The sequence below is a fragment of the Chanos chanos genome, chromosome 4 (assembly GCF_902362185.1).
Source record: "Chanos chanos chromosome 4, fChaCha1.1, whole genome shotgun sequence".
In the NCBI taxonomy this organism is placed as follows: domain Eukaryota; kingdom Metazoa; phylum Chordata; class Actinopteri; order Gonorynchiformes; family Chanidae; genus Chanos; species Chanos chanos.
The window spans coordinates 608666-633183 of NC_044498.1; the positions used below are offsets into that span (position 1 = coordinate 608666).

The window sequence follows — 24518 nt, forward strand, 5'->3', positions numbered from 1 at the left end:
ACTTATGCGCATGTTGAAGTGATCTTGTCGTCGTCTAGCCTGATATTTTTTTGTATTCTGTGAAGCACAACTACACCAAAACAAATCCTAGTACAGAGACATACACAACCAATAAAGCTGGTATTCGATTCTATCTTATTCTATTCGTCTAGTGCCCTGCCTAACACAGCGGACAGATCACAAACAGTTCGTGATATGCAGTAAAATATCTGTTCGTGTTAGAGAGAGAGAGAGAGAGAGAGAGAGAGAGAGAGGGGGGGGGGGGGGGGGGGGGGGGGGGTGTTGGAGCGATTTGGACGAGCTATATATAAATACCAAAAATTTATCACAAGCCTCGACGTCACATTGCACAATTTTAACAGGTGCGGCAGGAAAATCAGGTTTCCACAACTAGGTTAGTTTTCAGGGCATGTTAGCTAAGTTTGCCAAGTTAAAGAACGTATGAGAAAAACACAAATTCATAGGTCTTTTCTACAAAGCACACAACTTAAGTATGGCCTTTGCATCGATACCGACAGCCAGTACTTTCAAAACAGACGATACTAACAAAAGCAGAGAAATCATTACCCAGGTAACAGCCCTCCGCTCGTCGCCGCTAAAATGTCGTCATTGCCCTATCCGGAAGTGGGTGTAACTACAGAAAAACATGTCTAGTCGGTCGACAGCGCCCTCTGTTGCTGGTAAGTATAAATCTCATCAACGCCACTCAAGAATATCACGTTTAACTTTGGTAAAAATTTCCCTAGGTGTCTGTGGTGAACATATGTGATCCCGTCTCAGCTGGTATTCTCCACGACGTGTCCCGGGACAATGTGCTGTCAGGAAACAGGTGACTTTTTCAACCTGTGGAGTTCTCATTCTTTCCATGCCAGCTCTCACCGACAGGAAATAAAACCGTTTGTGTCCACAGAGAGAACTGGGTGCAGAAGTGCAAACCATGGTCATCTGCCGTACGTGCCTGTCTGGCCCCTGTCCCCGTGCAACCCAAACCCCTAATCCAGAGCAGGAAGGACATCCAGCCGAAACCACACCTGCCAACAGCACTAATGTGCAGCCAATCAGTGGCGAGTGTCATGGACTCCTCAGTGTGTTCTGTTGCTCTGTATTGTTGAATGACTGGTTATGTCTAACTCTGTGTCATACATTGTGACTTCACAGAATAGGAGCACCATGGGAAATGTAGTTAATGAGAAAAGAAGCCGTGGGAATGGACAGAGGCTGAGAGGCAGGTACTGACACAGGAGAGCATTAGTCAGACAGGAAGACCAGTTCAGACGCAGCCAGCAGCAAAGAGACTGTTTATATGGCTCCAGTCAGTGGTTTTGTCTCCCAGTTCCAGCCCTGACAACCAACTAACACAGAGATTTATCTGGCCTTGCACTGGCTGAAATCTGAGCTATTCCAAAATCTGGCATTCACTCCTCTCACACAGTTGAAAGATGAGGTGGTTTGCAGCTATGAGTATAGACTCTCTTAGCGGGTTTCCAGCTGGTATTGGTACAACTGAATGCTGTGTGTTAACAGTGTGTGGTGTGTGTAGTGTAGGCTGAGGGTATGTGTGTTAATGGTGTGTGTGTATACACTCTAGACTGAGGGAGCAGTAATTGTGTATGTGTGTGTGTACTCCAGGCTGAGGCAGCAGTTAGTTAATTGTTTGCATGTGTGTGTGTGTGTGTGTGTGTGTATTCCAGGCTGAGGGAGATGTGTGCTGTGGACCCCTCTGGGCCTTCTTCAGATCAGAACCAGGACATTAAGCCGAACTGTCGTCCTGTGAGGATCCATGAGCCTGGGACGGCCATCAGCACTGCCAGGGCCCACTGTCTGCGCAGAGCGCCTGTGTGTGCAGGCAGAGTTTAGGCCTGCATTCACACAGCTGCTCCTGGGCGTCACCTCCTTTGGGTTGTTCCGTCAGATGCATCAGGCTCGTGATGACTGGAGATCGTCCTGCATTCAGTACTAATAAAATACACAGTCCCACTGTAACAGTGCTACTAAAATACACAGTCCCACTGTAACAGTGCTACTAAAATACACATTCCCACTGTAACAGTGCTACTAAAATACACATTCCCACTGTAACAGCGCTACTAAAATACACATTCCCACTGTAACAGCGCTACTAAAATACACATTCCCACTGTAACAGCGCTACTAAAATACACATTCCCACTGTAACAGCGCTACTAAAATACACATTCCCACTGTAACAGCGCTACTAAAATACACATTCCCACTGTAACAGCGCTACTAAAATACACATTCCCACTGTAACAGCGCTACTAAAATACACATTCCCACTGTAACAGTACCAATAAAATACACATTCCCACTGTAACAGTGCTACTAAAATACACATTCCCACTGTAACAGTGCTACTAAAATACACATTCCCACTGTAACAGTGCTACTAAAATACACATTCCCACTGTAACAGTACCAATAAAATACACATTCCCACTGTAACAGTACCAATAAAATACACAGTCCCACTGTAACAGTACCAATAAAATACACATTCCCACTGTAACAGTGCTACTAAAATACACATTCCCACTGTAACAGTAAAGAAACCCTGGAAAAGACACTGCAGCTTGGTCAGTGTTCACACAGTGCTGACAGTGTGTGTTCAGTCTGAATAAGACAGAGCGACACTTCAAACCCATCCATCCCCACAAAAGAGTGTGTTCAGAAAACAGCTCTAAATTACAGAATAAAGGAACAGAGGAAAACTGTAATCCTAATCCATGACAAGTTTGAGAGACAACAGATGTGTTCTGAGCTCCTCTGTATTTCAGTTTGACAGGGTGTGTAGTCAGAGCTGTGCTTGGAAAGGACCAAAACAATGCTCCCTCACACACTCTGCACCGCTGAGCTTCTCCACAAAGCTAAAGCATGTCAGCATCTCAGTGTGCTGGCACTTTAAAATAATAATAATTTTAAAAAAGTGTTTGTGACAGGAAAATGTAGACCTGACCAGTGCTTAACACAGGCAGTCAGTGGTCCAGACAGGAAGTGGCAATATGAAGCAACATGTGAAGCTTGTTGCTTAGTAACAGAGTGTGAAACCTATAACAATCTCCACAATTAAGTGGTGCATGATATCTCTCACTATGCAAATTACAAACAGACCACTTTACCTACTAGGGGCAGGATTCTAGAGTATTTACATTACATACAACTCAACACTCAGTTTAGTGTCCTCAGACAGCCATAGTGTTAGTTTACTCAGCAGTGTTCCAGTTTGGCCAACTGAACCATCATTATGAGTATCCCATCTCTCCTTTACAGAGGAACTTTGCCTTTAGTCTCGTCTGGCAACGACTCACACAGGCAAGATTCAGATCCGCACACAAAGAGCTACAACTGCACCTACACCACATAAACAGCCTGGCCCCACCAGTCAGAGAGACAGACAGAGAGACAGAGACAGGCCGTCAGAGAGACAGAGAGAGAGACAGAGACAGGCAGTCGGAGAGACAGACAGAGAGAGACAGGCAGTCAGGGACTTAGACAATCAGAGAGACAGGCAGTCATAGAGAGAGACAGGCAGTCAAGGAGACATCCTTTAAATTTCATTTCAGGTGGAGACTGAAAGGTCTGTGAAGAGAGAAGTGTGGATCTCTTTGACATGTTCCCAACAGGACTTGACACTTTCTTCTCCGAGGAGCACGTGGATTCCTGCGTTGAAAAAGTTAGGAGCGCATAAAGAATTTTAGGGGCGCAACAGAAATGTATCAAATGATATGTTTTTCCTTAATAAAGGGATACAAGGGGACATTTACAAGCAAAATGATTTGAGTATAAAAATTATCACTAGGTTTTTAATTATTTCTGCTTCAAACTGTATGTATTTAATGATTCTGTAATTATTTATCGTTTAAACTGCTGTATAAACAGTATAAACTGTATGAATGCCTCTATAATAAACCAGTTCTTCTTAATTCTAAACGGCGAAAAAGTCTGGTCGAGGGCCCTTAGCACTGGCGGGTGAATCACAGGATTTTTTTCAGCAGACAACGTTGGTTCAGCGCAGTGACCGCGTCATAGTCATTGCTGTTCTGTTATCAGCCTTATGTTGAAAAAAAAAAAAGCTGCTTGGGGTGAATTTTGTAACACTTTTTATTCACACACGTGTTCCTAAATCCATTTCACAGTTCACACACATCTATTTTTAGTCGCAAATGTCAGTGAAACGCTCACACTGTTGAGCCCAAATGGCACCTTGCACCTCAAACCCGCAGACGCCTCCTTTGCGAGTGGGGAGAGGCTTCTCCTCCCTGACCTGATTCAAACACTCCTCTTTCTTCTCCTCACAGTCCTCTGAGGAGCCTGCTGGTGGGAGTCAGAGCCGCCCCTTCAGTCATGCGGTCTCCTGTTTCTCTGACAGGCGGGTGACAGAGGGGCGGGGGCTGATTTATGGGGCGGTGGTTTCTAGGTCATGTATTCTGGTGGACAGTCTGGTGATTTACAGTGTCATCTCCCCTGCTCCACATGTCTGTACAGCAGACTGACCATGCTTCTAAGAATGAGTGTGACTAGCCACAGAGTCAGTATCAGGGTAGAGGTGTGTGCGTGTGTGTGTGTGTGTGTATGCTTTAAGTGTTTAGAGCAGACTGTGTGAGAATCGCTCTGTGACACAGTCAGGCTGACCTAGGGTCAGATAGCACAGCGAGTTACAATGACCCAATGGGGCAGGGCGCCATCCTGAGGTTTTCAGAGAATCTGCCCCTGTCCAGTAACACAACAGCCTGTGACGCCAACCCTCACACAGAATGGTGGAGCCTCCGTCCAACATCCTCCACCCTAAGACAGAGGGTGGTGTCTGGGTTACTTGTGTTTGGCTGTAAAGTACAGTGATAGAAGATTTCAGCTCAATACAGAGTTAAACTAAAAACCACCATAAAAATCAGTCCGTTAGAAAGAACAACAAATAACTGTAATCGTCTAGTGTTTTTTTGAAAAAGTCAGAGATCCCTCTGTGAGTAGTATTGACGGACAGCTGATCCTGGTACAGCACATCCACCACAGAACAGTCAGAGTGGACAAACACACCGATTGTCTTAACACAGTACAGAGAGAGAGAGAGAGAGAGAGAGAGAGAGAGAGAGAGAGAGAGAGAGAGAGAGAGAGAGAGAGAGACAGGGTCTGTTTTCATCATGTTCTTCGCCTGTTCCTTCATCTTAAGGCCACTGAAGATGGAGCAAGACAGGAGGGGACGGACAGTGTGTGTGTTGTGTGTGTGTGTGTGTGTGTGTGTGTGTGTTGTGTGTTGTATAGTCTCTTGCCATAGACAGTGATACTTCTCTTCAGTGCAGAGAGAAGGAGGCTATGTGCGTGTCTTTCTCTTGTCGTCAAAGAGACTGCGAAGCAGGTACACCTGTATCCCGGATACGATTACCATGACGACCAGGTTGGTACAGGACCAAATGTTTACACGTTCATAGTTGCTCTCCTGCAGGTTACGGTCTCGTGCCTCAAAAGCTCGCAGTACGGTCTGAATCTGCACACTCTTTCCCAGACGAGCCTTTACACTGTTTATAGTGTCCTAGAGAGAGAGACAGAGAGAGAAATCTGTTTATAATGTCCTAGAGAGAGAGACAGAGAGAGAAATCTGTTTATAGTGTCCTAGAGAGAGAGACAGAGAGAGAAATCTGTTTATAGTGTCCTAGAGAGAGAGACAGAGAGAGAAATCTGTTTATAATGTCCTAGAGAGAGAGACAGAGAGAGAAATCTGTTTATAGTGTCCTAGAGAGAGAGACAGAGAGAGAAATCTGTTTATAGTGTCCTAGAGAGAGAGACAGAGAGAGAAATCTGTTTATAATGTCCTAGAGAGAGAGACAGAGAGAGAAATCTGTTTATAGTGTCCTAGAGAGAGAGACAGAGAGAGAAATCTGTTTATAATGTCCTAGAGAGAGAGACAGAGAGAGAAATCTGTTTATAATGTCCTAGAGAGAGAGACAGAGAGAGAAATCTGTTTATAGTGTCCTAGAGAGAGAGACAGGGTGTCCATATGCTCTCCACATTCAGTCTGCAGACAGACATTGTGCCAGATTGAGAGACAGTCAGATAAAGGGTAGTGTTCTTTATAATCTCTATAAGAAACAGAGAGAGAAACAGATGAGACTGATCTGCACACGCGCACACACACACACACACACACACACACACACACACTCACACACATACACACACACATACACACACACACAGGACTAAGAAACTGCGTGCACACACACACAAACATAACTGAGAAACTCTTGCCCTATTTATAGTCTGCTGAAGTAGATGTTCACTCAGGCATGATTACAATTAAAGCAGTGTACTGGACTCAAAGGCCCAGGGGACAGAAACCGGCTCCATACACAAAGCGGAGCACACCGCTCGGCCTCAGGCAGGGACACAACATCCTGCACAGCTGCCGGGGGGGGGGGGGGGGGGGGTCATCCTGTAGTGCCTATTGTTCCAGAGGCAGAAAGGCACAGGCTCCAAAACCTCTGTGAGGTGAAACTGACTGGTGTGTGTTTGATGTGGATGGGTCTGTGTATCAGCAGCAGTTTGGCTCTCGGTTCAGACTGATATGTCACTGTGTGTGTGTGTGTTAAGGGGTGTGCGATATTGACAAAAAAAATGATCTCTCAACATTTTCTGGGATTTTGTCGATAACGATATGTAGACGATTTTTTGCATCCTTCAAAGATGTGTCGGTAAAAATCTTATATTGTACCAGCTCGCTCTTCTTAACAGGATATTAATTGTTGCTTACTAATGATATTAATGGAAACAACATATTTAAGGAAAACAGGTCTTATTTACTTTAAACTGAAGCATTCAAGTAAAAGCAACACAAAAAAAATTGAAATCAGCAGTGCAAGTATTACTGAGATCAAACAGTTTGCAGATAGTGAGAGAAGTTAGTTGTTGAGCTGTCTTTAATGGCAACTGATGTCCAACATCTTTTGGTTCAAAAGACAGGAATCTGCAAACTATGTGGTTTCAAAAGTTTTGAGCAACATCCGTCTTTTCAAAGCCAAACCATCTCCATGCAGTGAGGATGATCCAGCCAAACCACCTCCATGCAGTGAGGATGATCCACATCTAGCAATTAAATCTAATGGTGTAGATTGTGAGGCTGGTGGTGTGTGTGTTTTGTCTCCTGACGCTGTTTGTTCACTCATTTATATTTCAGTCATGCAGTTTTAGGCAGCTACGCTAGCTTAACTCATGGTGCGGTGACCGTGTACACCTCTACCAGCACCCCCCATGCACTCTCACTGCACACGCGCAGTAGTCTATATCCTACTAGGCTACATGACACAGTGAATGCATGCACCCTTACTGCACACACACAGTAGTCTATATCCTACTAGGCTACATGACACAGTGAATGCATGCACTCCCTATGCACACACACAGTAGTCTATATCCTACTAGGCTACATGACGCAGTGAATGCATGCACTCCCTATGCACACACACAGTGGTCTATATCCTACTAGGCTACATGACACAGTGAATGCATGCACTCCCTATGCACACGCGCAGTAGTCTATATCCTACTAGGCTACATGACACAGTGAATGTGTGGACTCTAAAGGCGTGTTTCTGATTAGTTTTTGCAAAGTGAGTGACACACTCGATACTGTCAGCTCCCACACCGTTAAAACAACAATTAAGATATTATCGTAGACGATATATATATCGCACACCCTTAGTGTGTGTGTGTGTGTGTGAAGTGAACTGAAATCAGCATAACACTATCAATCAGTCAGTTCAGGTGTTGGATGAGGACTGGTTTATAAAGTTCAGGTGTTGAATGAGGACTGGTATATAAAGTTCAGGTGTTGAATGAGGACTGGTATATAAAGTTCAGGTGCTGAATGAGGACTGGTATATAAAGTTCAGGTGCTATGGGATGGTCAGTGCTGCCCTGTGTGAAGTATGTCTAGCCCAGTTATGCCAGGACAAGACAGCCTGTCATCCGCGGCAAAGCAGAGCTCTGGTCGAGTAATCTGATTGGACGAGAGGTATTGCGTGAGTGCTGATAATCAGTATGACAGCACTGGAATGCTTTACTGTAAGTATCACTCTGACATAACTGCCCATTCCACAAAACTCTGACACATCCACAGTGCAAATATGAAAATGATACTTGACATCAATTATGAATGACTGTCAGATAAGGCCATTGGGCAGGAAAAGAGGCCAGATTCATCTGCACGTCTCCAGGTCCGTTAATATGAGACAAAAATGAAACAAACACCACAAGGCCAATATGGACTGTGAACTGCTTGGTTGGTTTGAGAAATATCAAAAAGTGCAGACAAGCATCTATGATGAAGAGTAACCTGCTAGCCTGCAGGCGGGGCAGTCTGTGCTGCTTGGCACCACTTTTGTTACTAATGTAACCCTGACGTGACTGTTTTTGTTAGCAGAGCCAAAAAAACGACAAATCATAATCTATTGTCTCAAATGGCCATTTCTTGATGAACAGCCTTGTTTATATATAACTGCTCTGTAGAAGCAGCTGCATCACATTGGAGGCTGTGTTGTCATACTGTACATCAGCCAACCCACGGTCATGCCAATGTACTGCATAACAGCACTCCCTCTTCTCTCAAACTGCTCTTAGGTGTCAGTTAATGAAAACAAAGGTAACAGCCCCCAAAACACTTGAGATCAATGCACGACAACACGTTCCATTGTGTCTGTTTTAGATATTGGACGTGGGATTCACTCTGAGGGGATCACAACCACACTGTGACTGAAGATTCTGAACAGTGTTCAGACTAACGGCCATTTTCACTGTTTATGCTTTTTTTCCCTCTCTATGAAACACTTTCAGCTTTAATGTTCAGTTCTCTTCTTCCCTAGGCCTTTCATCTTAATGTTAAAATGTGAACTCTGCTAACCTCCACTGTTTTGCCTGTTATGCAAATGACACCAGAACTAAATTAATTACTTCTTCCTATACATTTTTTGATCATTTTTCCCTAAAAGTTTGCTACTACAACAATGTCAAGTGGTCTAGCCTGACTAAAGTATGGTGAAAGTCCTGACTACACTCCAGGAGATGAGTAACCCTGGTAACGCTCTGCCTCACCATAATGTCCTCCAGTTTCATGTCCAAGAGATCAGTGCCGTGGACGTACTCCTTCCAATCCTCGGGATCCTCTCCATCATCCATATTGTCCAAAATCAGCTCAAAAAAGATGATCTTCTCAGACACAGCACTGAATGTGTTATCGAAGCAGAACATGTAGTCACCCTCTTCTGTTTCGACCCTGCAGACACAACAGTCAGGACAGGTATAAGAGAGAGAGAGAGAAAGTTAGTCTGTGTGCTCCACAAAGAGGCAGTGGGGTTTGGGTTTAAGGAGCAGTGGTGTTTAAGGGGCAGTGGTGTTTAATGGGCAGTGGTGTTTGGGTTTAAGGAGCAGTGGTGTTTAAGGGGCAGTGGGGTTTGAGTTTAAGGGGCAGTGGTGTTTGGGTTTAAGGGGCAGTGGTGTTTGGGTTTAAGGAGCAGTGGTGTTTAAGGGGCAGTGGGGTTTGAGTTTAAGGGGCAGTGGTGTTTAATGGGCAGTGGTGTTTGGGTTTAAGGGGCAGTGGTGTTTAAGGGGCAGTGGTGTTTGGGTTTAAGGGGCAGTGGGGTTTAGGTTTAAGGGGCAGTGGGGTTTGGGTTTAAGGGGCAGTGAGGTTCAGGTTTATGGGGCAGTGAGGTTCAGGTTTAAGGGGCAGTGGGGTTTAAGGGGCAGTGAGGTTCAGGTTTAAGGGGCAGTGAGGTTCGGGTTTAAGGGGCAGCGGTGTTTGGGTTTAAGGGGCAGCGGTGTTTGGGTTTAAGGGGCAGCGGTGTTTGGGTTTAAGGGGCAGTGAGGTTTGAGTTTAAGGGGCAGTGGGGTTTGAGTTTAAGGGGCAGTGAGGTTCAGGTTTAAGGGGCAGTGGGGTTTGAGTTTAAGGGGCAGTGGGGTTTAAGGGGCAGTGGGGTTTGAGTTTAAGGGGCAGTGGGGTTTGAGTTTAAGGGGCAGTGGGGTTTGGGTTTAAGGGGCAGTGGGGTTTGGGTTTAAGGGGCAGTGGGGTTTGAGTTTAAGGGGCAGTGAAGTTCAGGTTTAAGGGGCAGTGGTGTTTGAGTTTAAGGGGCAGTGAGGTTTAGGTTTACCCCAGGTTTACCCCAGTGAGGTTCAGGTTTAAGGGGCAGTGAAGTTCAGGTTTAAGGGGCAGTGGTGTTTGGGTTTAAGGGGCAGTGAGGTTTAGGTTTAAGGGGCAGTGAGGTTCAGGTTTAAGGGGCAGTGGTGTTTAAGGGGCAGTGGGGTTTGGGTTTAAGGGGCAGTGGGGTTTGGGTTTAAGGGGCAGTGGGGTTTGAGTTTAAGGGGCAGTGGTGTTTGGGTTTAAGGGGCAGTGGGGTTTGGGTTTAAGGGGCAGTGGGGTTTGAGTTTAAGGGGCAGTGGGGTTTGAGTTTAAGGGGCAGTGGGGTTTGGGTTTAAGGGGCAGTGAGGTTCAGGTTTAAGGGGCAGTGGGGTTCAGGTTTAAGGGGCAGTGGGGTTTGAGTTTAAGGGGCAGTGAAGTTCAGGTTTAAGGGGCAGTGGTGTTTGAGTTTAAGGGGCAGTGAGGTTTAGGTTTAAGGGGCAGTGAGGTTCAGGTTTAAGGGGCAGTGAAGTTCAGGTTTAAGGGGCAGTGGTGTTTGAGTTTAAGGGGCAGTGAGGTTTAGGTTTAAGGGGCAGTGAGGTTCAGGTTTAAGGGGCAGTGAAGTTCAGGTTTAAGGGGCAGTGGTGTTTGGGTTTAAGGGGCAGTGAGGTTTAGGTTTAAGGGGCAGTGAGGTTCAGGTTTAAGGGGCAGTGGGGTTTAAGGGGCAGTGGGGTTTGGGTTTAAGGGGCAGTGGGGTTTGAGTTTAAGGGGCAGTGGTGTTTGGGTTTAAGGGGCAGTGGTGTTTGGGTTTAAGGGGCAGTGGGGTTTGGGTTTAAGGGGCAGTGGGGTTTGGGTTTAAGGGGCAGTGGTGTTTAAGGGGCAGTGGTGTTTGGGTTTAAGGGGCAGTGGGGTTTGGGTTTAAGGGGCAGTGGTGTTTGAGTTTAAGGGGCAGTGAGGTTCAGGTTTAAGGGGCAGTGGGGTTTGAGTTTAAGGGGCAGTGAGGTTCAGGTTTAAGGGGCAGTGGGGTTTGAGTTTAAGGGGCAGTGGGGTTTGGGTTTAAGGGGCAGTGGTGTTTGAGTTTAAGGGGCAGTGAGGTTCAGGTTTAAGGGGCAGTGGGGTTTGAGTTTAAGGGGCAGCGGTGTTTGAGTTTAAGGGGCAGTGAGGTTCAGGTTTAAGGGGCAGTGGGGTTTGGGTTTAAGGGGCAGTGGGGTTTGAGTTTAAGGGGCAGTGGGGTTTGGGTTTAAGGGGCAGTGGTGTTTGGGTTTAAGGGGCAGTGGGGTTCAGGTTTAAGGGGCAGTGGGGTTCAGGTTTAAGGGGCAGTGGGGTTTGGGTTTAAGGGGCAGTGGGGTTTGGGTTTAAGGGGCAGTGGGGTTTGGGTTTAAGGGGCAGTGGGGTTTGGGTTTAAGGGGCAGTGAGGTTTGGGTTTAAGGGGCAGTGAGGTTCAGGTTTAAGGGGCAGTGGTGTTTAAGGGGCAGTGGTGTTTGAGTTTAAGGGGCAGTGGGGTTTGGGTTTAAGGGGCAGTGGGGTTTGGGTTTAAGGGGCAGTGGGATTTAAGGGGCAGTGGTCTTTTACTCTGTGTGTTGGTGTGACTTACGTATGAACCCCGTCAGATTTCCTGTGGTCGCTGGCCAGTATGTGACCTCTAGGCGAGGACAAGTAGAAATCAACATCCAAACCAGCACCATCCAGAACCTGAAAATCCATGACAACCACCCACACTGCGTCACACAGAGACGTATACATTCATTTACCAATCAGAGTATGATCCACATAGACACTTATACAGGCAGTCCCCGGGTTACGAACGAGATCCGTTCCCTGAGTCTGTCTCGAATTTGTAGGTAAATCGGAACAGGTACATACACAGTGTTAAAGGCAATGTGATCAGACTTTAAAGGGCGGACGGCGTTCTCCTTCCTCAAGCCACTGACCCGCTGAAGCCGCGCAATGTTTTCATGAGCGTCACAAAGTAATGCCTGCGTTCGTTATTACAAACCATTCTATTTAACTCAAAATTTTAATACAACAGACTTTGTGGCAGTCCGTTCGTAAGTACGAATTGTCTGTTAATCGGACGTTCGTAACTCGGGGACTGCCTGTACATTCATTTACCAATCAGAGTCTGATCCACACAGAGACGTATACATTCATTTACCAATCAGAGTCTGATCCACGCAGAGACGTATACATTCATTTACCAATCAGAGTCTGATCCACACAGAGACGTATACATTCGTCTGTCAATCAGAGTCTGAACCACAGCTGACAGAGCCAAAACTCTTGAGCCGGTCACAGTCGAGTCCGTTGTAATCCCTTGCCTAACTCCATCAGTTAAGCAACTGCATCAAGGGACCAGCAAAACTATTCAGCTCTAATAACCTCTTCTCTGTGTCTCTACACATCGTTGGTAGCGGGAATCTGTTCCAGGATTTGCTTCGAATTGTACCAATAACAGATTGTGTCGACATATTCTGGGGACACATTGACATTTCAGATGTTTTTCTCATGATGCTTAACTGTTATCTATATATAACCTTTCATTTTTTCATTGCGGCAACTGCACAGACCGAAAAATGCCATTGTTTTGTTCAGTTTACATTGTCAGGAATAAGGTATGACATAGGACGGCCCTGAACGTTTATAGTAGCTATGTGAACCAGATGGACTCCATACTATTGCGTAAATCCATTGAGTCAGAACCAATATGACGAAATGACAATGCGATTCAATTGGTTGATTATTGGTTGACTATTTAGTATACAACAGAATTCCACACGCATTCATTACTTTGAACCCCATTTACGATTTGATTTCAAATCACTACGACAAACAAATCAAAAATACGACAAGATGAACACACACTCACTCTTCGAAGGTTAGAGCGAGGCACTGTTAGTAACAACGATTTAGTTATGAAAGACACCAAAAGAATCACCATTCCAGTTACCTGATATTCAATTTCTAGAGATGCATCTTTTTTCATGGTTTGAAAGAAGCACTCCTTCCGTCCAGCGGGAAGTGTGAAGGTGAAGTCGCTGTCCAGAGACTGGGAGAACGCGACGACTAGAAACCGCTCGGATAAACACAGCAGTAGCAACCCCAGCACTCTAACCACGTCCATGCTCAAAGTTTCTTCTTACGGCCACAAGCAGAAAATATAACCGTCAACACTAAAAACAGGCCGAAGAGTGCCCGAGTATCTCGGAGTGAACGCACTTCAACCGAAAACTCTCGTCACAACTTCTCAATAACTTGGACAGCTCGCCAAACGAGTTGTGCATACCGGGACGCAAGGACCCCGCCTTTGTGACAGAGTAAAACTATGTTTGGATCACATCACAGAGTTGTAATATTGTTGAATATATGTACGCATGCAACACAGTGCTACGTCACTGGACATTATTTTGTTGAGGAAATGAGATGAATCATTCACAAGGAATTTACACAGGCGGTCTCAAAGGTAGCCCCTCTGATACTGCACTTCGGGAAATGTAGTCCTCATTGTAATGACCGCACATAAAACCACAGAGTGTTTCGAGGTCTTCATTACCATCAACTGTTGCGCATATTTGTCCACTCCAGAAACATGCGAGGCCGCAGCGTCAGAAACAAGGTGACATATGGTTTCTGTGCTCCTCGCGAGTACGCCCCGCTTTCTCACTAATTGTAAGACACAGTGACATGTAGACATGAAGCATTTTGTCCCAGTCGAAGTGACCAAAATTGACTTACGCACATACACACAGTCCCATTTTCATGTACTTTAACACCACAGTGCTGTGGTGTCAGCGCATTAAAGTCTCGTTCATTAATGTCATCAAACCAATCAAACTGGGCTCGCAGGGGTTTCGGGCTAGATAAGATTAATCACCCTCATATTTCTACAAGGACACGTGGCTTTGACCCATTACTTTTCGTCCTCTCTTCAACTGGTAAATACGACCTTACAGTTGGTTTGTGGTGTAAGGATGAATAGAGGTCTGTGAGATTATGGGTATACGTGCGCTACCCTTCGATATGTTTTCATGTGTCCCAGGAAGGATGCAGTATATTAAGTGCATTTGAGCTCGTCTGATTTTTTTCCCATTTAATCAGTCAAAATTAGTTATTTAACTGTTAAAAAATTACGTGCCCAGTGATTGTGAAATTGTTTTAAAATATGGGTTTGCATGGTCAACAAACTTATCTTTCGATGACGCGTCCAGTGACAGGACTTCCAACTCATCCCCAGGGAGGCCAGTGGGCGGTTCTTAAAGAGAATACGTCACCGGGACCGAGCAATGAATTTTCCTATTGGTGGAAAGCGGAGTTGCCACAGCGCTGAGCAGTAACGAATCAAACCAACGGCAGTAGTTTCTGAAGCAAGCAACCGAGCTAAGTCGTCTTAGGGGAAGGGAAAATTTTAAAGATCGATTGTTTTGTCATATACTCTGAAACACACCCCTTTTTATGTATAAAATTTTTACTGAATTAAGCCACCAGCTTGGCTTCACTTTAACTGTATATACAAGATTAGAGAACATCAATAAAGAAGCGAGGATGTTGGTCCCCGCGGGAAGATAATGAAGAGGTTGCGTGTTTTGTTGGCTTGCCTCATTGTAGCTCTCCTGTGCTGGTAAGTTCCACCATGCTTCCTGCTTTCATTTATACATAACATCTCATGGATATATAGCTGCGTTACAAACTATTGGTGTTTGAAAGATAATGTTCCACACTGATACTGTAGTATTGATAGGTAAACTGAGTGTTTTTAACGCGTGTGTACCGCACCGTTTGCCAGGAGGTGGTGTCTGTTGATTGGCGTGCCTCACAACCTAATGATTTTTACGAATTAATTGAGCCTTTATGTGTGTCTTAGTAGACTGCCAGGGTTACACGTTGAGTTTAACGTTTAGAAAGGGAGTGCTGAAGAGCGATGCTAGTAATGTGACTATCTTATGTCCTTTCTATGGAAACATTCAGTCTTTACGATTGTCTTACTGGATCTAAGGGTACATGATGTACAGTGGCGAACCAACGCGCTAAAATGTACCTGTTTGGTTTAAACTAAAGTGATGCTGGTAAAACAGAGCTTTACTTCATGCTGGCCTAACCGGCGATAGGAGGGGAGGCCGGTAAACGGATAACAGTACATTAACAAGCTAGCTAGCATGGATAGCCTGCACCGTTCGCTAACGTATATAGACAGCCAACCATTGAACGCCTCAACCCCCCATCAGTTGGCCCGACCCATGACTACACGATTTTGACTTTAGCCCAGTCAGTGAGAATCAGGTCATCGGAATCAAGTCTACTTGGTCATTCTGTTACCAACTGACCTGCAGCCAGATTCCTCACGCTCTCCAGTCACCTTTCGATTTTATCCATGTCAAATTTAGGGCCAACAGTCATTCAGCAGTAGTGGGCAACTGTAGTAATCTGTCTTTAACCTTAAATGATATTTCAGTCTGTCCAAAATATTCGTCGCTGTCTCTGGATTCGCGCAAATTGCTGTCTGTCGCTCACAGTGTCCCTTACTGACGTATTCTGTCTGTTCGTGTGGCGTACAGAGTGGACAGGTGGGGGATTAACCTGTGTCATGCATTTATTAAGCTATGAGGGGTACTGACGCAGTACCTGGCGTGTTTACACCCTCTGCCAGTGAGCAAACATTGCGTCCAAGAGAAGAGAGGTTTGTAGTATAAAGGACTATGGTTGACTTTCAGGCTTTGCACACGAAGTCTTTCTGTAACTATTTTTTTTTCTTTACAAAGAGAGCTTTGCGCAGCCGCCTTCTATACGTGACCCCATCATGCAACTGCTATTTATATTTTCTAACATGTTGTTGCATTAAACATTTTTCATGAGTTTGTACCAGCAGTCAGACCTGCCACGTATTTGACTTGTGCGGCTTGCTCTCATATGTTGTGTTTAATAACGAATACGTAAACAATACGTAACAATAACGAATACGTAAACAATCTTACACGTTCCCTCCAGAACACCATGGATAATGTGGAGGATTGATGGTTGACGACACATCCTTTGTGTCACCTGACCAAGTTGTTCATGCCTCTTTTTATCATTATGAATATGTGTATGCACTGTTGAATATGCTGTCCTGTGTGTGCAGTCGTTGGGTAACGCTGATCCAGCTGTGTCGTATTGGATCGTCTCTCTGTTGTGCAATGGTCGGGACGGTATGAATGGAACTGGGATGTGCGTTGAGCCTTTTCCTACAGTGAACCTGAAAATGAAAAGCAGGCCTGAAAGTTGATACTCAGTGTGCTGCACTTCAATTTAACCTACTTTTCATGCCTCCGCCCCCTAAAATTGCAGCGCCCCCCCTCACACACACACACATACACAGTCTTTTCTGCAAGTCTCAACAGTTATGCTACCTCATTACTTGGTGGAAAATCATAATTTTTCGAACCCATGCGTAGGGTAAAAGGATACAACACTTTTTTTTTTTTAACACATGCTAGGCTAGTTTGTTCTTTTACTATTGTACATTTAGCCTCAGTGAGATGACGGTTTCCCTCTGAACTGGAGCAGAAATTATAAAGCAGAATGACTGACCACCTTATTTGCATTCCTGTAATGGAAAATGTCAGTGCAGTAATTTTAAAATCTCATAACTTACCAAATATCGAACACAAGAATTAATTTGGAAACTAATAAATGAACAAAGAGGCTATTTAATGTGTGTTGAATGTTATCACTGACCTCCAGCCCACATCCTGCATTAGAATAACTCTGATCAGGTTTTGACGTGTCATATTGCTTCGGTGTGTTTGAATATTCCGAGAGCTGCATGGGCAGGTGTGTGTGTGCAGCTAAAGGACCGTGTGAGGCTGAAAGTGATTTCGTGCGCTCAGAGTGGGGTGCTTGTGTCTGAGGCCAGAGTGCCACCCTTGTGTCTTTGTGAAAAAACAAGGCCTTCTGCAGGGCAGTGAGCGCACGCTGCATGGATTGAACTGCACACTTAGGCTACGACGATTCATATGTTTCCCGATGAGTCAAACGAAAGCAAATATGTAATGTATCGTCTTCATCCTGCTAAAAGTGTTCCAGTGTGGGGTTCCAGGCTCTTTAAAGCCAAGTGAAGTACAGTAAAGGTGTCTGTATTTGGAACAATAAAGGGGGAATGGCCCAGACTCTCGTAGTGCTAAACAGCACAGTCTGTTCTTCCACACACAGACATACACAGGGACCTTAGAAGTCAACCATTCACTTCCCTGAAACCACTGGAAATTCTCAGAATCCCTGTTTTCTCTTATTTTCTCTCTCTCTTTCACCCACCCCCACCCTCCCTCTCTCAGTATGCCAACCACTAAGCTTTAATTTGATTATAGCTACAAAGCTTTTAGCGTGAAGCTTTCAATTCCTCCGTATCTCATGCCAAATGTAACACTCGGGCACTGGTATTTGCCGTCGGAGTAAATATAGTGTGTTTGTTGAAGAAGAGCCGTGAGGTTTGGAGGTTCTGAGTGGGGGAACCAGGCAGACGCTTTGGGAGGAAGAATCATTGCTTAATGACCAGTCCTTGTGATGAGAGTCCGTAGGGCTGTGGGAGGGAGAGGAGTGCGCTGGAGGGATCTTTGAAGACTGTGTTGATTTGAAATGTTGTGGGGTCTTTGTCTAGTTAATGGCCACACTGTGGACTTTGTCCTTGTCTGTCCAGGGGAAAGACCCCTCACTGGCCCCCAGCCTGTTAAACAAGGTTTGGACTTTCTGTGGCTGGAGAGACTGAAGCCATGTGTTCACAGTGCTACTAAAGAAACATGGTAACGCGACCTGTTTGGGGGGGCGGGGGGGGACAGGGTCACGTGTCCCGTGTTGTTTGGAAGTTGAGTGCTTTGAGGTGAAGAGCAGTAAAGAACACATTGTTCTCTCCTCCCCTTTCTATAGGCAATGCCATACACACACAGTCACCTTTGACCTCCACACACACACTCCCCTGTGTCACCGTCTACAAAGATCCTGGCATTTAAAAAATGGTGTTAAGATCTCAGACCTGTATTTTAATGTGTGTCTGTGTGTGTGTTTGTGTGTGTGTGTGTCAGTGGCTGTCTGTGGTGTATATTTTTACCGGAGACATTGATATCTTTTCTGTTTCTGTTCATTTGTCAGAGGCTTAGTTTAAGTTTTAAGTTACATTTCATATGGATTGGGCAGCTCTTGGCCCTTTTGAATTGGAGACTTTCTGAACAAACACGTATACCTGGAATGCAGTGGCCCCCTTCTCTGTGAGTGTTTATTGTTATCTGTGAGATGGATCAATTGCCCTGACCACCTCTGTGTTGGTTTGTTGGTCCAGACACATAGGAAGACACTGGTATGAGTCAGTTATCTCACTAATCCTCTCACGGTAAGGCCCTCAGTTACACTAAATGACTGTGACATAATTAAGTCTGTATTAGACAATGAACATCAGTCAGCAAGACATCTGTACTAAAGAAGGTCCTCGTAGAGATGCCTGTACTAAAGAAGGTCCTCGTAGAGATGCCTGTACTAAAGCAGGTCTTCATAGAGATGCCTATACTAAGGTTATAATAGTTTTCCATTTTCAAATTTGTTTTTATGTTGATGTCTGTGTTCAGTCTGAATTTCCGTTTAGTTTTAGTTAGTTTCATCAGTGGTTTCATTAGTTTCAGTTTAGTTCTTATTTCGTGGACTCATTTCTATTTCGGTTTAGTTTATTATAGTTTCAGTTTTAGTCTTTGTAATTTTAGTGAAGGACAAATTGTCAAGGTTTAGGGGTGTGAAAAATAATCTGCCCATCATTGAAGATATCAACATTTAAAGACTGAACTTAACTTACGTGTGTAATACATTTGTTTCAGACTGAAAGCCTGTTAATAAACATAAAAGGCAAGATCGTGATTAAATGTTTCAGCCATTTACTTCAGAAGAACAATATGACATGGGTTTTCATGGTCAACCCGACCGGTAGAGTTCGGTTCGTCAGTCGTGCTCTGTCTCGCTGCTTATGTTGCCATGAATAGTGTGTGTTCTGTTCCCGTCAGTGGTGACTCTGAAGGTGGACGTTAAGAAATGCGGGATTTTTGGTTTCTACACCACAGATGCCGTCACCTGAACTGACCATGGCTGTGTCGCTTTCACAGTCAAAGCAGTCCAACACAGGACTCACACGTCTCCTCTCTGACATATCTGACTCCTTCACTTGGTAATAAGGCCTAATCCCACTGGTTAGTGAGTTTAGGTCTTGACACGCTATGTAGTCATCCTATGGTTGTCGGCTATAGCTACACAGAATTTTCGGAGTGTGACACCCACCACCTTGAATGGATTCAACGTCCGCCGTCTTGAAGCGATAATGACAATCATTTTTTGTCTTTTCTTATTTTATTTTTGTTGGTTTTTTAGCAATCATTATTAGTTTCATTCAGTTTTAGTTTTACATTTTCTTTGGGTTAATTATTTTATTTCAGTTTACGAAAATTTTTCAAACCCATTAGTTTTTGTTTTAGTTTTAGTTTTAGTATACAATAATAACCCTGGCCTGTACTAAAGCAGGTCTTCATAGAGACATCTGTACGAATGCAGGCCTTCATAAAGACACCTGTACTAAAGCAGGTCTTCATAAAGACACCTGTACTAAAGCAGGTCTTCATAAAGACACCTGTACTAAAGCAGGTCTTCATAAAGACACCTGTACTAAAGCAGGTCTTCATGAAGACACCTGTACTAAAGCAGGTCTTCATGAAGACACCTGTACTAAAGCAGGTCTTCATGAAGACACCTGTACGAACGCAGGTCTTCATGAAGACACCTGTACGAACGCAGGTCTTCATAAAGACACCTGTACGAACGCAGGTCTTCATAAAGACACCTGTACGAACGCAGGTCTTCATAAAGACACCTGTACGAACGCAGGTCTTCATAAAGACACCTGTACGAACGCAGGTCTTCATAAAGACACCTGTACTAAAGCAGGTCTTCATAGAGACACCTGTACTAAAGCAGGTCTTCATAAAGACACCTGTACTAAAGCAGGTCTTCATGAAGACACCTGTACTAAAGCAGGTCTTCATGAAGACACCTGTACTAAAGCAGGTCTTCATGAAGACACCTGTACTAAAGCAGGTCTTCATAAAGACACCTGTACTAAAGCAGGTCTTCATGAAGACACCTGTACTAAAGCAGGTCTTCATGAAGACACCTGTACTAAAGCAGGTCTTCATAAAGACACCTGTACGAACGCAGGTCTTCATAAAGACACCTGTACTAAAGCAGGTCTTCATAAAGACACCTGTACTAAAGCAGGTCTTCATAGAGACACCTGTACTAAAGCAGGTCTTCATAAAGACACCTGTACTAAAGCAGGTCTTCATAAAGACACCTGTACTAAAGCAGGTCTTCATGAAGACACCTGTACTAAAGTAGGTCTTCAGAAAGACACCTGTACTAAAGCAGGTCTTCAGAAAGACACCTGTACTAAAGCAGGTCTTCATAAAGACACCTGTACTAAAGCAGGTCTTCATAGAGACACCTGTACGAACGCAGGTCTTCATAGAGACACCTGTACGAACGCAGGTCTTCATAGAGACACCTGTACGAACGCAGGTCTTCATAGAGACACCTGTACGAACGCAGGTCTTCATAAAGACACCTGTACTAAAGTAGGTCTTCACAGAGACACCTGTACTAAAGCAGGTCTTCATAGAGACACCTGTACTAAAGCAGGTCTTCATAGAGACACCTGTACGAACGCAGGTCTTCATAAAGACACCTGTATGAACTAGGGTTGCAACGGTGCAGTTGGCCCATGGTTCGGTATGTATCACAGTTTATGGGCCATGGTTCGGTATGTATCACGGTTTATGGGCCATGGTTTGGTATGTATCACGGTTTATGGCCCATGGTTCGGTATGTATCACGGTTTATGGCCCACGGTTCGGTATGTATCACTGTTTATGGCCCACGGTTCGGTATGTATCATGGTTTATGGCCCACGGTTCGGTATGTATCACGGTTTATGGCCCACGGTTCGGTATGTATCACGGTTTATGGCCCACGGTTCGGTATGTATCACGGTTTATGGGCCATGGTAACGGTATGTATCACGGTTTATGGCCCACGGTTCGGTATGTATCACGGTTTATGGGCCTCTTTGTTTTGCCCACAGACAAATGTAATGTTCCATTCAGAAAAATGGCAGCATGACTGCATGGGCTGACAGTGGCAAAGCAAGGCCTGCAGACTGGACTTACCCTCCTCATCATCTTAAACGCTGAATCCTCAATGTTGCCACGCTGCTGATCTGTGCGACGGAGTGTTAGGGCCACCAGGAGGGACAAAACATTCTGAGATTTCGAGAACAAGGTTGTAATATTAAGTGAATAAAGTTGTAATTTTACAAGCAAAAACTCATAACATTATGAGAATTAAGTCGTAATTTTAGGCTACTTGTTATTTTAGAGGAGAAATATCAGAAGAGCAGCCTGTGTTAAAATGAGGAATGTGGAGCATCTTGTGAAGTTACATTTTAGTATAGGTTTCACAAATAACAACACAACAACAGACACACAGAGAGCAGTCGGCAGAAGCAGACACACAAAGGGCAGTCGGCAGAAGCAGACACACAGAGAGCAGTCGGCAGAAGCAGACACACAGAGAGCAGTCGGCAGAAGCAGACACACAGAGAGCAGTCGGCAGAAGCAGACACACAGAGAGCAGTCGGCAGAAGCAGACACACAGAGAGCAGTCGGCAGAAGCAGACACACAAAGGGCAGTCGGCAGAAGCAGACACACAAAGAGCAGTCGGCAGAAGCAGACACACAGAGAGCAGTCGGCAGAAGCAGACACACAGAGAGCAGTCGGCAGAAGCAGACACACAAAGGGCAGTCGGCAGAAGCAGACACACAAAGAGCAGTCGGCAGAAGCAGACACACAAAGAGCAGTCGGCAGAAGCAGACACACAAAGAGCAGTCGGCAGAAGCAGACACACAAAGGGCAGTCGGCAGAAGCAGACACACAAAGGGCAGTCGGCAGAAGCAGACACACAAAGGGCAGTCGGCAGAAGCAGACACACAGAGAGCAGTCGGCAGAAGCAGACACACAAAGGGCAGTCGGCAGAAGCAGGCTCAAGCCAACTGTCCTCTTGCCCATTTTGTTGGGTGCTGGTAATATTGTACTCGCGTAATATTGTGAATTTTTTTTTCTTGAAATATCACTTTATTCTTGTAATATTACGACTTTATTCTCAAAACCGATTTTTTTCCCTAAATGTGGCCCTGATACTCCATCACAGATCTGGAAGACAGCGGTGCCTCTTCAAATTTCCTTCTCTCTGTCTCACTAGCGCTCGCCATTGTCACGTTAGAGCTGAGAGATTATTTGTCGTTAGTTTCCCTTCTCTTCTCCAGCTCATATTTGCATACAGAGTGCTGATTGGCTGCAGGGAAATTCTGATAGGCTCCAGAGATGTTCTGATAGGCTCCAGAGATGTTCTGTGGATCTGAAGGTACAACGTGCGTGTAGTCTGCAGCGCAATAAGCAAGTTTTGGAAATCACAGGAATACCGCGGTTCATGTGTGTATTTAACCATAAGGGACGCACTGAACGGTTTGACAACATACCGTGTGCCGTTGCTTCCCTGGTATGCACACGGGTCTTCATAGTGATGCCTGCACTTGGTCTTGCATCAGTTAAAAGACCTTGCAACTGTGATGGGGTTGGTTTCAGCACCTTAAAAAGAGCATCAAATTAACGACACATATGAAGATAACACTTGGTCTTACCTTACGCAATGGTACAGTATGGATGATACCGACGATATTTTAGCGTTATTGTTACCAACATTCTACAGTAGCCCAGGACAGAAAGTTCAGTCAACAAAATGTTTATACATAAAATCTGCGTTTTCAGATTTACTTGCGTGGATGTAGCCTAAATGTTCTTATTGTGTTTAGAAATAGCAGATGGTTTTTTGGTAAATTCGTTAAAACCTGGTAATCATTATATGAGAGAGTGTAGTATATGACTCTAGTCTATTATATGACAGAGTGTAGTAGTCTAGTCTATTATATGACAGAGTGTAGTAGCCTAGTCTATTATATGACGGAGTGTAGTAGTCTAGTCTATTATATGACGGAGTGTAGTAGTCTAGTCTATTATATGACGGAGTGTAGTAGTCTAGTCTATTATATGACAGAGTGTAGTAGTCTAGTCTATTATATGACAGAGTGTAGTAGCCTAGTCTATTATATGACGGAGTGTAGTAGTCTAGTCTATTATATGACAGAGTGTAGTAGTCTAGTCTATTATATGACAGAGTGTAGTAGCCTAGTCTATTATATGACGGAGTGTAGTAGCCTAGTCTATTATATGACGGAGTGTAGTAGCCTAGTCTATTATATGTCAGAGTGTAGTAGTCTAGTCTATTATATGACGGAGTGTAGTAGTCTAGTCTATTATATGACGGAGTGTAGTAGCCTAGTCTATTATATGACGGAGTGTAGTAGTCTAGTCTATTATATGACAGAGTGTAGTAGCCTAGTCTATTATATGACGGAGTGTAGTAGTCTAGTCTATTATATGACAGAGTGTAGTAGTCTAGTCTATTATATGACAGAGTGTAGTAGCCTACTCTATTATATGACAGAGTGTAGTAGTCTAGTCTATTATATGACGGAGTGTAGTAGCCTAGTCTATTATTTGACGGAGTGTAGTAGTCTAGTCTATTATATGACAGAGTGTAGTAGTCTAGTCTATTATATGACAGAGTGTAGTAGCCTAGTCTATTATTTGACGGAGTGTAGTAGTCTAGTCTATTATATGACGGAGTGTAGTAGCCTAGTCTATTATATGACAGAGTGTAGTAGCCTAGTCTATTATATGACAGAGTGTAGTAGCCTAGTCTATTATTTGACGGAGTGTAGTAGTCTAGTCTATTATATGACGGAGTGTAGTAGCCTAGTCTATTATATGACAGAGTGTAGTAGCCTAGTCTATTATATGACAGAGTGTAGTAGCCTAGTCTATTATATGACAGAGTGTAGTAGCCTAGTCTATTATATGACAGAGTGTAGTAGCCTAGTCTATTATTTGACGGAGTGTAGTAGTCTAGTCTATTATATGACGGAGTGTAGTAGCCTAGTCTATTATATGACGGAGTGTAGTAGTCTAGTCTATTATATGACGGAGTGTAGTAGTCTAGTCTATTATATGACGGAGTGTAGTAGTCTAGTCTATTATATGACAGAGTGTAGTAGTCTAGTCTATTATATGACAGTGTAGTAGTCTAGTCTATTATATGACAGAGTGTAGTAGTCTAGTCTATTATTTGACGGAGTGTAGTAGTCTAGTCTATTATATGACAGAGTGTAGTAGTCTAGTCTATTATATGACAGTGTAGTAGTCTAGTCTATTATATGACAGAGTGTAGTAGCCT

At 44.3% G+C, this 24518-nt stretch overlaps 2 protein-coding genes across 6 annotated transcripts in view; one reads left to right on the forward strand and one right to left on the reverse strand.

The window, feature by feature from the left end:
• Nucleotides 1-4101: 4101 nt before the first annotated feature.
• On the reverse strand, nucleotides 4102-14196 carry tmed5 (transmembrane p24 trafficking protein 5). 3 transcript variants are annotated; one of them, XM_030771299.1, is made up of 5 exons: nucleotides 13668-13728; nucleotides 13065-13419; nucleotides 11712-11809; nucleotides 9100-9280; nucleotides 4102-5545 (listed from the first exon to the last, which is right to left on the reverse strand). In XM_030771299.1, exons 2-5 carry the CDS (start codon nucleotides 13236-13238, stop codon nucleotides 5327-5329), a joined length of 672 nt encoding a protein of 223 aa, XP_030627159.1. In that variant the 5' UTR covers nucleotides 13239-13419; nucleotides 13668-13728; the 3' UTR covers nucleotides 4102-5326. The 3 variants fall into 3 exon arrangements, with proteins under 3 accessions (XP_030627159.1, XP_030627161.1, XP_030627158.1); XM_030771301.1 differs by lacking the exon at nucleotides 13065-13419 and having other exon boundaries at nucleotides 13668-14196; XM_030771298.1 differs by lacking the exon at nucleotides 13668-13728 and having other exon boundaries at nucleotides 13065-13638.
• A 284-nt stretch (nucleotides 14197-14480) lies between these two features.
• Nucleotides 14481-24518, forward strand: part of suco (SUN domain containing ossification factor) — a 72910-nt gene continuing 62872 nt past the window's right edge. For all 3 annotated transcript variants that reach the window (XM_030771295.1, XM_030771296.1, XM_030771297.1), the window contains exon 1: nucleotides 14481-14732. In XM_030771295.1, the coding sequence (XP_030627155.1) occupies nucleotides 14680-14732 (53 nt within the window). In that variant the 5' untranslated portion in view covers nucleotides 14481-14679. The remainder of the gene's footprint in view (nucleotides 14733-24518) is intronic.

What these genes read in the sequence shown, in the direction of transcription:
- tmed5 (XM_030771299.1), bottom strand. Translation starts at nt 13,238, where the DNA reads ATGGACGTGGTTAGAGTGCTGGGGTTGCTACTGCTGTGTTTATCCGAG. An exon ending in CTCTAGAAATTGAATATCAG is followed by an intron (nt 11,810 to 13,064) that starts GTAACTGGAATG and finishes ATGGATTTTCAG; the next exon opens with GTTCTGGATGGTGCTGGTTT. An exon ending in TGAAACTGGAGGACATTATG is followed by an intron (nt 5,546 to 9,099) that starts GTGAGGCAGAGC and finishes CTCTCTCTCTAG; the next exon opens with GACACTATAAACAGTGTAAA.